A 13388-nucleotide genomic window follows, 5' to 3' on the forward strand; every position below is an offset into this window, starting at 1 on the left:
TGTCCCAAAATAAATTGGGAGAATGAGGTCTGGAGTGAGGTGGTGGAAACAACTAAACATGGCGACTCTAGGACCTCTGGAAAGGATGCTACCCGTAGTGAGGCGTTAAATGGGGCGCGAGGTAGAGAGAAAGCACTTTGGAAGGCATGAAGCACAGTAAAAAGAAACAGAGGGGGTGCAGGCGATGCTATACTGACGGTCACTGTCTATAACACATACATGTTTAAGGCAAGCATATAGACTTTGTACCCAAGGTGACCTTTCGGAACACACAGGATTGGACCACACAGTCCAACTCATGAAAGTGTGAAAGAGGGCACGTGCACCCCACTACCTCTGCCTCTGACTTGACGCTCTTCAAAAACAAACAAGCATCAGTAAGACAATTAGTTTTGCTGCTTTTCTCCACTCCACACGTTTCATACCATCAGGCCTTCACATCCAGAGCTTCATTTATACCTTTGCTTACCTTCCATCATCATGATGGTCACAACAGAAATGAGATCTGGACTAATCCACCACTCTGCACAATACCTGGGATGGATTGTGACTATATTGAAATCCAACTTGTATCTCGGGCGTGGTTGAAGACCTAGGGGCCCCATTAGGATGGCTAGCTGGTCGCCCCGCCGGGCCAGCAGTAGTCACCGCCGGCCCGGCAAGGGCGATCCACCCTCCATCCATGCAGAAATGACCCCCTGCCTCATTACAATGGCTGGGGGGTCCGCGGCGGACGGAAAGACCGTCCGCCACTTTCCGCCCGGTCTACCAGCACTGATTGACTTTCTCTTTCTGTCCCTTCTCATCCAAGTTCCCCTTTGTCCACTGATGGCCCCTGGAACGTTCTATCATGGATCATTGCTGGTATGAGAACCAAGCTTACAGATCTATCTTGGGCACCCTTTTGCATTCCTTTGACATTTGTTTGTTGCAGGAAATCTGGCGTACAGAGGCACTCTTTAGGGCAGGATTCACACTCTTGCTTCTCAGCTGTGAAGCAAGGTTGAGACTGCACTGCCGGTGGCTTAACTGTTTGGGTGAAGAACGTGATAAACTACAGAGTTAGGATTTTGTGTACTAACTCACCTTTCTGTTAGGCCTTTCATTCCTTAAGGACAACCTGCAAGTATATATCTTTCATGTGTATAATAGCTCCTCCGGCCTGAAAAAGGAATTCTTCCTTCCTACACTTAAGCTCTTTTTAAGATAACTTATCTTCTGACGTGCCGTTAATTATTGCTGGTGACTTCGATGAAGCATTTGAACCCCTAGACAACTCAGAATCAGATCTAACTTTGGAAGAAGACTCTGTATGGAGTATCCCAGTTAGACCTTCCTCCTGTAAAAGGATGCTCTGTTTTATCCAGTCAGCAACTGGGCTTGACCTTGAGTCGGACCCTTAGGGCTTGTAACGGTAGGTCTGTTTCAGACAAAGGAGGTGCACACAAGTTCAAGAGATTAAATCAGTCTAGTAGAATTGACTACGTATTATTGTCTCGCCAACTATGCCAATTCATGCAGGACATGGCAGTCATTGAGTGGGAGGATAGGGATCACAACGCTCAAACTCACATTAGAGCACGCTTGACTCCCAATTCTAACCCTAATAAATCAAGCCTTACCGGCGATGTTTCACTTATTAGCAATAAGAAGGCTTTAAAATGGGAGTAAGTTTCTTGCTTACTAAAACTGGTGTGCACTAAGGTAGCTGACACATTGGAAATTGTGAGCAACCAACTTTTCCTAGGAGTAGATCTAAATGTAATACTCGTATATCATGAGGAATTGTTTGTTTCTCTGCGTAGTATGCTATCTAGGGAGCATCAAGCTCCCAAAAAAAGGCTTCTCGACATTTCTGGTATAACTGCATTTGTAGGCTTGCAAACGCTGACTTGGGGGCCGATTATAATGGCAGACGGACCTGAGTCCGTCCGCCACCATAGAGTAGGAGGGACCATCCACAGGGGCTGCGGAGGTCCCTCCGTGCAGATTAGGATGTGACCGCCAGGGTGGCGGTCACATCCTCAATCTTTAACATTGCGGCGGGTGCAGCTTGAAGCTGCACCCGCCGCAATGTTAAAAAAGCATGCACGGCATTTGCGTGCACAAAGCAGCAGGTACTGCGCGGTGCCTGCCGCTTTGTCAACGCAAATGCAGGGGGGTACCATAGGTACCCCCCATGTAAATGTAATGTATGTAAATGTATAGGCATTTATATAGCGCACTACATACCCGTAGGGTCCCAAGGCGCTTCGACCGCTGCGAAACCCTTCCTGGCTTCCCTGAGAGATGGTCCCTTAATGGGTATCTCCAGGGTGAGACCAGGCATCCCCGGCGGTCTGGTGGGGCCGTTAGTGAAGATGAGGCAAGCTAATGCCCAGAGTTGCCGAGTGTGATCGCTGATCAGAGTGGGCACTGAGGCGAGAGAATTATCGAGTCCGCTGACCCTGGTCCAGAAACCTGCCGCGCCGGGAATCGAACCCTGGTCCCGGGCCGTCCTCTGCTCTCGGGTCTGCCGCCTCTAACCGGTGAGCACACACCCATGTGCACCCCCACCCTCCCCCGTCACCAAGGGGGCCCGCAACGGGCCCCCAAAGGCAATCTCCGTATGCTTTTCCACGGCGGAAAAGCCGCTGTGGAAAATCATATGTTTTCCGCTATCCTAATATGGCTGGCGGTGTCTGACAGACACCGCCAGCCATGATAGAGCTTTTCCGCCGCGGTCGGAAGGCGACCGCGGCGGAAAAGCAGCGGACGGATTTTGAGACCCACCGCTATCCTAATTTGGCGGTGGGTCTTCTGGTCCTACGCAGCGGTTTTCCCGCATCCTCCAGGCCGGCGGTGGCTTCCGCCGGCCTGGAGGATGCGGGAAAACCGCAATCCTAATCAAGCCCTTAGTGAGAATTATAACAGCAAAAAGTAGAGGAGAAATCCCCATTGACAGAAGGAAGTACAACCAGGAGTTGGCGTGTCCCAAAATAAATTGGAAGAATGAGGTCTGGAGTGAGGTGGTGGAAACAACTAAACATGGCGACTCTAGGACCTCTGGAAAGGATGCTACCCGTAGTGAGGCGTTAAATGGGGCGCGAGGTAGAGAGAAAGCACTTTGGAAGGCATGAAGCACAGTAAAAAGAAACAGAGGGGGTGCAGGCGATGCTATACTGACGGTCACTGTCTATAACACATACATGTTTAAGGCAAGCATATAGACTTTGTACCCAAGGTGACCTTTCGGAACACACAGGATTGGACCACACAGTCCAACTCATGAAAGTGTGAAAGAGGGCACGTGCACCCCACTACCTCTGCCTCTGACTTGACGCTCTTCAAAAACAAACAAGCATCAGTAAGACAATTAGTTTTGCTGCTTTTCTCCACTCCACACGTTTCATACCATCAGGCCTTCACATCCAGAGCTTCATTTATACCTTTGCTTACCTTCCATCATCATGATGGTCACAACAGAAATGAGATCTGGACTAATCCACCACTCTGCACAATACCTGGGATGGATTGTGACTATATTGAAATCCAACTTGTATCTCGGGCGTGGTTGAAGACCTAGGGGCCCCATTAGGATGGCTGGCTGGTCGCCCCGCCGGGCCGGCAGTAGTCACCGCCGGCCCGGCAAGGGCGATCCACCCTCCATCCATGCAGAAATGACCCCCTGCCTCATTACAATGGCTGGGGGGTCCGCGGCGGACGGAAAGACCGTCCGCCACTTTCCGCCCGGTCTACCAGCACTGATTGACTTTCTCTTTCTGTCCCTTCTCATCCAAGTTCCCCTTTGTCCACTGATGTCCCCTGGAACGTTCTATCATGGATCATTGCTGGTATGAGAACCAAGCTTACAGATCTATCTTGGGCACCCTTTTGCATTCCTTTGACATTTGTTTGTTGCAGGAAATCTGGCGTACAGAGGCACTCTTTAGGGCAGGATTCACACTCTTGCTTCTCAGCTGTGAAGCAAGGTTGAGACTGCACTGCCGGTGGCTTAACTGTTTGGGTGAAGAACGTGATAAACTACAGAGTTAGGATTTTGTGTACTAACTCACCTTTCTGTTAGGCCTTTCATTCCTTAAGGACAACCTGCAAGTATATATCTTTCATGTGTATAATAGCTCCTCCGGCCTGAAAAAGGAATTCTTCCTTCCTACACTTAAGCTCTTTTTAAGATAACTTATCTTCTGACGTGCCGTTAATTATTGCTGGTGACTTCGATGAAGCATTTGAACCCCTAGACAACTCAGAATCAGATCTAACTTTGGAAGAAGACTCTGTATGGAGTATCCCAGTTAGACCTTCCTCCTGTAAAAGGATGCTCTGTTTTATCCAGTCAGCAACTGGGCTTGACCTTGAGTCGGACCCTTAGGGCTTGTAACGGTAGGTCTCTTTCAGACAAAGGAGGTGCACACAAGTTCAAGAGATTAAATCAGTCTAGTAGAATTGACTACGTATTATTGTCTCGCCAACTATGCCAATTCATGCAGGACATGGCAGTCATTGAGTGGGAGGATAGGGATCACAACGCTCAAACTCACATTAGAGCACGCTTGACTCCCAATTCTAACCCTAATAAATCAAGCCTTACCGGCGATGTTTCACTTATTAGCAATAAGAAGGCTTTAAAATGGGAGTAAGTTTCTTGCTTACTAAAACTGGTGTGCACTAAGGTAGCTGACACATTGGAAATTGTGAGCAACCAACTTTTCCTAGGAGTAGATCTAAATGTAATACTCGTATATCATGAGGAATTGTTTGTTTCTCTGCGTAGTATGCTATCTAGGGAGCATCAAGCTCCCAAAAAAAGGCTTCTTGACATTTCTGGTATAACTGCATTTGTAGGCTTGCAAACGCTGACTTGGGGGCCGATTATAATGGCAGACGGACCTGAGTCCGTCCGCCACCATAGAGTAGGAGGGACCGTCCACAGGGGCTGCGGAGGTCCCTCCGTGCAGATTAGGATGTGACCGCCAGGGTGGCGGTTACATCCTCAATCTTTAACATTGCGGCGGGTGCAGCTTGAAGCTGCACCCGCCGCAATGTTAAAAAAGCATGCACGGCATTTGCGTGCACAAAGCAGCAGGTACTGCGCGGTGCCTGCCGCTTTGTCAACGCAAATGCAGGGGGGTACCATAGGTACCCCCCATGTAAATGTAATGTATGTAAATGTATAGGCATTTATATAGCGCACTACATACCCGTAGGGTCCCAAGGCGCTTCGACCGCTGCGAAACCCTTCCTGGCTTCCCTGAGAGATGGTCCCTTAATGGGTATCTCCAGGGTGAGACCAGGCATCCCCGGCGGTCTGGTGGGGCCGTTAGTGAAGATGAGGCAAGCTAATGCCCAGAGTTGCCGAGTGTGATCGCTGATCAGAGTGGGCACTGAGGCGAGAGAATTATCAAGTCCGCTGACCCTGGTCCAGAAACCTGCCGCGCCGGGAATCGAACCCTGGTCCCGGGCCGTCCTCTGCTCTCGGGTCTGCCGCCTCTAACCGGTGAGCACACACCCATGTGCACCCCCACCCTCCCCCGTCACCAAGGGGGCCCGCAACGGGCCCCCGAAGGCAATCTCCGTATGCTTTTCCACGGCGGAAAAGCCGCTGTGGAAAATCATATGTTTTCCGCTATCCTAATATGGCTGGCGGTGTCTGACAGACACCGCCAGCCATGATAGAGCTTTTCCGCCGCGGTCGGAAGGCGACCGCGGCGGAAAAGCAGCGGACGGATTTTGAGACCCACCGCTATCCTAATTTGGCGGTGGGTCTTCTGGTCCTACGCAGCGGTTTTCCCGCATCCTCCAGGCCGGCGGTGGCTTCCGCCGGCCTGGAGGATGCGGGAAAACCGCAATCCTAATCAAGCCCTTAGTGAGAATTATAACAGCAAAAAGTAGAGGAGAAATCCCCATTGACAGAAGGAAGTACAACCAGGAGTTGGCGTGTCCCAAAATAAATTGGGAGAATGAGGTCTGGAGTGAGGTGGTGGAAACAACTAAACATGGCGACTCTAGGACCTCTGGAAAGGATGCTACCCGTAGTGAGGCGTTAAATGTGGGGTCCAAACCTCCACATAACCATCTGAGCCCTGCAATGTGGGCCCTTAGCTTAATATCCTCTCCCGTGCAATCCTAGATGTCGGAGGTCGGTCTCACCGGTTGAGGGTACAAAAATCAGGGCTGCTGGGCCATTCTGGGAATGGGTCTCTGTGGTGCTGACATCTCTCAATGGTTGCTCAGTCTCTGTGCCATTAGAGTCCCAACTGGACTTAAACAGGCCTTGGCTGCTGCAAGGGGTCTGGTATCCCAGTTGGTCCTGGTGGCCTCTCACTTGGTGGGGGACAAATCTAACCTTACTCCATTTAGGGGCATTAAAGGGAGTGACCGATAGTAGCCAATGGGCTTCTTACTTTTAGGGTGTCTAAACCCTCTATATGATCACTTCCTGTGGGAGGTGGGCATAACCCTTACCCAGTGGACTAATTCCACCAAAACCAAGGTGGTGGAATTTTAAGTGCCATGTCGGCTCTTCAGTTTTGTCTGCACCATGGCATGTAGCCTGCAATGGCAGATTGCATGATGGTGCTGAGGGGTCCCTTAGGGTGGCACAATTATGCTGCAGCCCTTAGGGACCCTCTTGAGCCTTCTTACCCTAGGTACAAGGGGTACCATTTACTAGGGATTTACATGGGTTGCTAATGGTATTGCAAATTGGGGGAACAGTTGTACCTTTTTAGGGAAATAGATCTGGCACTGGGGACCTGGATAGCAGGAACCTAGTGAATGTCCATCAAAATTGCATCAGATACCAGGCAAAAAGTGGGGGTGACAATTTCAAAAAGGGTACTTTCCTATAATGTATATATATTTGTTCAACTGTTTTATGGATATGAATCAGAAATACATAGATTTGAAGGGATGGATCTGGACTAATCTTTATTTTCTTTCTATTCTGATCTTCTTTAGGTATTCTAAGCATCTTGTCTTTTAGAAACCCTGACTTCTCTTATAGCATGTGGAGGGGCCGTGAGCCAAGCACGTGGTGAGTATAATAGATATTCACTGATCAGAACTGAAGTTGACTGAGATTGTGGCATCTAAACATCAAAGTACAATGCAACAGAGGCCAGAACCTTCCCTGGATTTTCATGACATTAACTTAAAATAAATGAACACACAATTAGTCTTAAATACATTAATTCAGGTAGTCAGTGGTTGTCCTGAAAGCCTGCCACGCCTCCAGTAATCCTGGACCTATGCTGGGCATGCTTACGTTAAGCTATACACATCTACAGCCAATTGACAAAACAGAACTAGAGAGCAGTATCCTAATGAGAAGTTCCAGGGACCTCCTGCATGGTTACGAAAGTAATGCAGTGTGTGTGCACGACCTATCAAGTCTTATCAGTGAACTCCAAGGCTCATTAAGTGAACCCCACGTCCGTGTGGTGGCTCCCAGCCTTAGTGGCCTATTATGATAGTGGGCGGATGGCCCCCGCCCGACCAGCTGTGGCCCTCCGGCCACAAGAACTCCCCCCCGACGGCCATTTACCCCCCCCCCCACATTGGCATGGCGGGGGTACCGCAGCGGACAGAAAGCCCGTCTGCCACTTTTTCGCCGGCTGGCAATCGTCATGATTGCCTGCCAGGCGGAAAAGGCCCACAATATGGTGGCGGTGCCTTGCAGGCACCGCCATCCATGTTAGGATGGGTGCGTGGGGCATGCCTTTCCATGGCGGAGACTCCACCATGGTACCCCCCTTCATTGCCATGCACATAGTGGCAGGCGGTGCCTGTCACGTTGTGCATGCCAATGCACAACATGCATATTTTGCATTGCGGCGGGTGCTGCTGACAGCACTGCCCGCAGCAATGTATAATATGCAGGATGCGACCGCCAAGGTGGCGGGCACATCCTAATTGGCATAGCGGAACCGCCGCACCTCTGGCGGTCAGTCCCGTTTACCGTTACAGTGGCGGGCGGACAATGGGCCCCCAAGTGTTACAAATCATGTATTTCTCCTGGCAAACCTTACCTGATGAATCAGGGCAAGTATTTAGAAATGGCAGTGAAGTGTAAGAAAAGGAATTCAGAGTGGAACAGCAGATTACTTCATTTGCACGACTGAAGCCAAAAAAAACACAGGAAAGAAAAACAGGGAAGAATGGGTTCACACTCCACCAAACATTCTGCCAATTTATTCCATGAGACTTTGTGCAACTTTCATGACCTTTTGGGAATAATGTCCTTTGTGCTGGTAAATAACTTGTGAAGACTTTCACATGGAGACCCAGATTCATAGTAACTAAGAGGGGTAAGTGATTACCACACTTTCGGGCCTCACTCAGTTTTGAGTTTCTCTCCATTCAGCTCCAAGCTGTTTTTAGAAGAGGAAATTATTAAAGTCCTATATGCCTTTGGACTGTTTATTTTTAGAACTTAAAAATAATTTCTGTGGTTCCACGTGGCACTCTCCTGTTAATTTAGAACGCCATTATTTACTCAGCAATTTCTGGTTGATATTTTCTGAAAATCTGATGTTATTTATACATTTCTTCTAATGATGAAAAATGTGTCTTGTCCCCCAAAAATGACTGCTGATGACCACCACTAGCATTCACCAGCCCTAATTAAGCACTGCCCTTAAATATTTCATACTTAAATGCCCCCTTTCTCGTATATTTTACAATTTTGTATCCTGAGGTTATAAAACCGAGAAAAAGACATGCCACCATTTTGCAAGCTTCCTGCACAGTATCAACGTAAATATGTTACAAGTTTGTTTGCTTCTGAGTGATGTTGTGCGATTTATCCCTGACTACTGGGTGAAGAATAATAGGTGTCACTGTTTCCAAACCATCAGAATTCTAAGGTAGACTGTTAGTCATTGTACATTACAACCACTTTCTTTGCAATTTCCATTGCAGGCTAACAGCATTCGCCCTAAGAATGCTAGGGCAAGTTCAACAGTATGTTCCCCTGGATGTAAACGCCATGTGCAACACACTCACCTGGCTGACTGACAGCCAGAGGCCGGATGGCTCTTTCGTGGAGAAATCGGGCTACTTTCCAGTGAAATTACAGGTGAGGAGAGTAGAGAAAGACATTATTACTGCAGAACTCAGTTGCAAGATCAGTCATTGCCACTAAAATGTCACAGGTTCTGAGCACAGAAATTTAAAGACCATAATATCTTATCTTTCTGACAGTGGATCAAAGTTCAAAGTATTGCTAGAAGCCTGCCACCCTTTACCAAATTAATATCATGAAAATAATGATGAAGTGTGAATGGCCGAATATAAGTGTACGTTTATTACAGCAGGTTAGCCATTGAATATGTTGAATACACCTAAAGAGGAAATGGTTCTAATGAGACAGGGATCATCAAGGAAAATAAATTTATTGTAAGTGGACACCTATTTCTGTTGTAGCCAGGAGCATCCCTCGCCAGCTCTACCAGGATTATGGCATCCCAGGGGAGACCGTGAGTCTGTGGTGTTTCACCCAGAAATTGTGAAGGCTCCATTGAAGATGGAATCTGCTTTCCTCTCTAAAACTGTAGACTTAACATATGACTCAGATTTGGGATTACATATTCCCCTGGTAATTCCTAAATTCTCAGGGAATATCAGGGTTTTACTTGTAATCCCTGGTAATACCACCCTGGAACACCCGATACCTGTAACTCTGGGACTGTATAACTAACCATAATGGGAGTCATATCGTTCAAAAAGTCATATAACTTTTGACGAGGTGTTTTGATATGGTTAGTTTTACTTAAATATAGTTACATGGGTGTGGCCATTGGCACAAAAAACATGGTTGCAATAGAGCTGGTGTAAGGGTATTTTCTAGGAGCCATCAGATACATTATATGATACAATAATGACGTATAAATATGACTTGTGGAACAAAGACTTATGAGATGCAGTAGATTAAACAACGCTCCAGCATTATAGGGTTGACTGTATGGGACTGGTCAAAAATAGCCAAGGGTAGAACCAGATATGAGACAAGTGAGATGTGCGTCAGGAATACTTGCAATAAAATCTACCTTGTCGCTAACTACATTGTTATTAAAAGAAGGGTGAAAGATGTCAACCTTGGATATTCTGAACCCCAGATCATCTTCAGGATAGAGAAATATGAAAGTATGCGATTTTGCTATTGCGGCACGTTCCACATAATTATAGATTAGTCACATTTGCCATTTTATCCATTTTTTGTGTTGTATAATCTGCAGAGTTTAATACAGATTGTGTTTCGAGCTCAAACAGATCAAAAGTTACTAAAAACGCTGCAATTCATGTTACCGAGCAGTCGAAGGACCTGTGCAATGGTTGACTGGTCATCTTTCTGTTTATTATTACAATATTTGGGTTTTAAACTTGTACTAATGAGGTAACACCAAGGCTCAGACAGTGCTATGAAGTGTAAAAATAACAAATTAACATAGTAATACTATTACAAAAGGTGCCACATTATACCACATGATTTGGCTTCTGTTGCTGCATAATTAGTCAACCCTGCCGCATAATTTGGTCCTCCCCTGCCAGTGGGACTGGTTGTATCTTGGAAACACTGGCTTCATGTTCAAGTTGCCTGGAGTAGGCATGAATATTATAAAGTTTATCTAAAGCTGATGCAGCTAGAATGCACTATAGTGAGAGACTTTATGGTAGACATTTGTGCTAGGTGGGAACGAAACCCTGTAGATTAGCAGAGTGGTCCCAAAACAGTGCAATGTCCAATATGCTTTTAAGTGATGGCAAAGAGAATGCAGTGCAATGAGAGATTTGCCAACATTATTAAACGTTGGGCTTTTTATGGTCTGGCCTGATGGTGCAGCTGTCACTGGACAATGATGTGAGGGTCAATAAAGAGGTGCTTTGGCTGGATCTATGACAGAATGTCGACCACAAAAATATCGACCTACAAGAATATCGAGTCAACAATATCGAGGGCAAAAATATCGACATCCTATCTACAACATGGTAAGTACAAAAATATCGAAAAAATAATATCGTTGTAAAAAATATCGATGTTAAAAATATCGATTTTTTTTTAATATATATAAATGTAAAAGTAAGTATATAACACTAATAAATAAAATAAACATATTTAAAAGTATCTAATAATGTTTAAAATAAATAAATAAAAATATATACAGTAAAGATATAATATATATGTACTAAACAATAAGTATTAATAATTAATTTACTAAAAATACCCCTTTACCCAAAAACTGAAAACTGACCCAGAACCCTAAAAATACCCCTTTACCCAAGAACTGAAAACTGACCCTGAACCCTAAAAATACCCCTTTACCCATGAACTGAAAACTGACCCTGAACCCTAAAAATACCCCTTTACCCATGAACTGAAAACTGACCCTGAACCCTAAAAATACCCCTTTAACCATGAACTGAAAACTGACCCTGAACTCTAAAAATACCCCTTTACCCAAAAACTGAAAACTGACCCTGAACCCTAAAAATACCCCTTTACCCAAAAACTGAAAACTGACCCTGAACCCTAAAAATACCCCTTTACCCAAGAACTGAAAACTAACCCTGAACCCTAAAAATGCCCCTTTACCCATGAACTGAAAACTGACCCTGAACCCTAAAAATACCCCTTTACCCATGAACTGAAAACTGACCCTGAACCCTAAAAATACCCCTTTAACCATGAACTGAAAACTGACCCTGAACTCTAAAAATACCCCTTTACCCAAAAACTGAAAACTGACCCTGAACCCTAAAAATACCCCTTTACCCATGAACTGAAAACTGACCCTGAACCCTAAAAATACCCCTTTACCCATGAACTGAAAACTGACCCTGAACCCTAAAAATACCCCTTTACCCAAAAACTGAAAACTGACCCTGAACCCTAAAACACCCCTTTACCCTAAAACTGAAAACTGCCCCTAAACACTCAAAATACCCCTTTACCCAAAAACCCAAAAATGACCCTGAACCCTAAAAATACTCCTTAACCCAAAGTTAAATAATATTATTTAATTAGCAATTAATAATTAATTAACAATAACAATAAAGTAAATATATTAGCACATAAGCTGTAATTAATATAATTTAATAATTATTATCATTTTTCCCCAATTAATTAATTAACAGTAACTAAAAATTATATATAAATAAATTACTCTAATAATGTAATTAACTAACTAATATTATTTAATTACCAATTAATTACTAATTTAAAATATGTACCAAATTATATTAATTAATTAACTAATTAATATTAATTATTTGCCAATTAATTAGTTATAAATATTTAAAAACATATATTAATTAATTAATTATTATTAAATTACTCCCCACCCTATTCCCCTATAAACCCACATCCCGCTACAGAAAATATATATCAATTAATCAATTAATTATTTCCCAATTAATCAATATTAATTAGCAAATAATTATAATTAATTAATTAATCCTACTAATTATTAATCAACTTACCATACTTAAATTACTTCCCACCCTATTCCCCTATAAACCCACAACCCGCTCCGGTACTAAAACATCAAATTTACTTATAAATTTCTATATTATTATAGAAAATGTATACACATATAATAGTAATTATTTTAAATACTTAAATTAAACATATAACACATACATAATAAAAAACTATAAAATAATACAAATATCGATATTAGTGTCATCGAAATTATTAACATCGATATATATGCTATCGATATTACTAACTTCGATATTACTTACATCGATATTAAGTATTTCGATATTACTTACCTTGGGTCGATATTCTGTCCTACGATATTCTTGCCTTCGATATTATGCTCCTTCGATATTACAGACTCGATATTATGGTAAGTCGATATTTACAACTCGATATTTTGACTGTCTACCGCTTTGGCTCTGCCGCATATGAGCCAGGAGTACATGTTTTGATTGGGAAGAAGTTGAATGCGGCCAACAAAAAGTGGTTTCCCTCCACACAGTTGTGATCATTTGGTTTATTTGTCCGGCTGCCTGAGCTTGAATTTTTAGAGGCACACGCATGATATTTTAATGCTATTGAAGTGTCTTAGATAACTAAATATTTTTTTTTTCTTAGCAGCAGGAGAGACGTGAGTAGGGCAGTCATTGACCTATATGGATTATTAGGTCTGGCTTTATAATACAACTGTCTCCTGACCATTTAACCTACACCGATATTATTCTACAGTTCTTTTCTTCCACACAAAAACATATCCATCCCCATGCTATGTACTTGTAATCCTTCACATTACTGAATAACATAGCTGTAAAACCAGATCTATTGGCATAGCCACTGCTTCTTTAAATTGCTGTTCACAAAAGTCTTTGTTGTTTCCTGGAAAAAGCCCTTGAGGTGTCCATGGGTT

General features: G+C 44.2%; 1 protein-coding gene across 2 annotated transcripts in view; it reads left to right on the forward strand.

Moving 5' to 3' along the window:
- Positions 1–13388, forward strand: part of C5 (complement C5) — a 352588-nt gene that overhangs the window by 253937 nt on the left and 85263 nt on the right. For both annotated transcript variants that reach the window (XM_086920988.1, XM_086920987.1), the window contains 2 exons: positions 6961–7036; positions 8923–9079. In XM_086920988.1, coding sequence (XP_086777114.1) covers positions 6961–7036; positions 8923–9079 — 233 coding nt within the window. The remainder of the gene's footprint in view (positions 1–6960; positions 7037–8922; positions 9080–13388) is intronic.

This window comes from Lissotriton vulgaris, chromosome 5 (genome assembly GCF_964263255.1).
Source record: "Lissotriton vulgaris chromosome 5, aLisVul1.2, whole genome shotgun sequence".
Lineage (NCBI taxonomy): Eukaryota > Metazoa > Chordata > Amphibia > Caudata > Salamandridae > Lissotriton > Lissotriton vulgaris.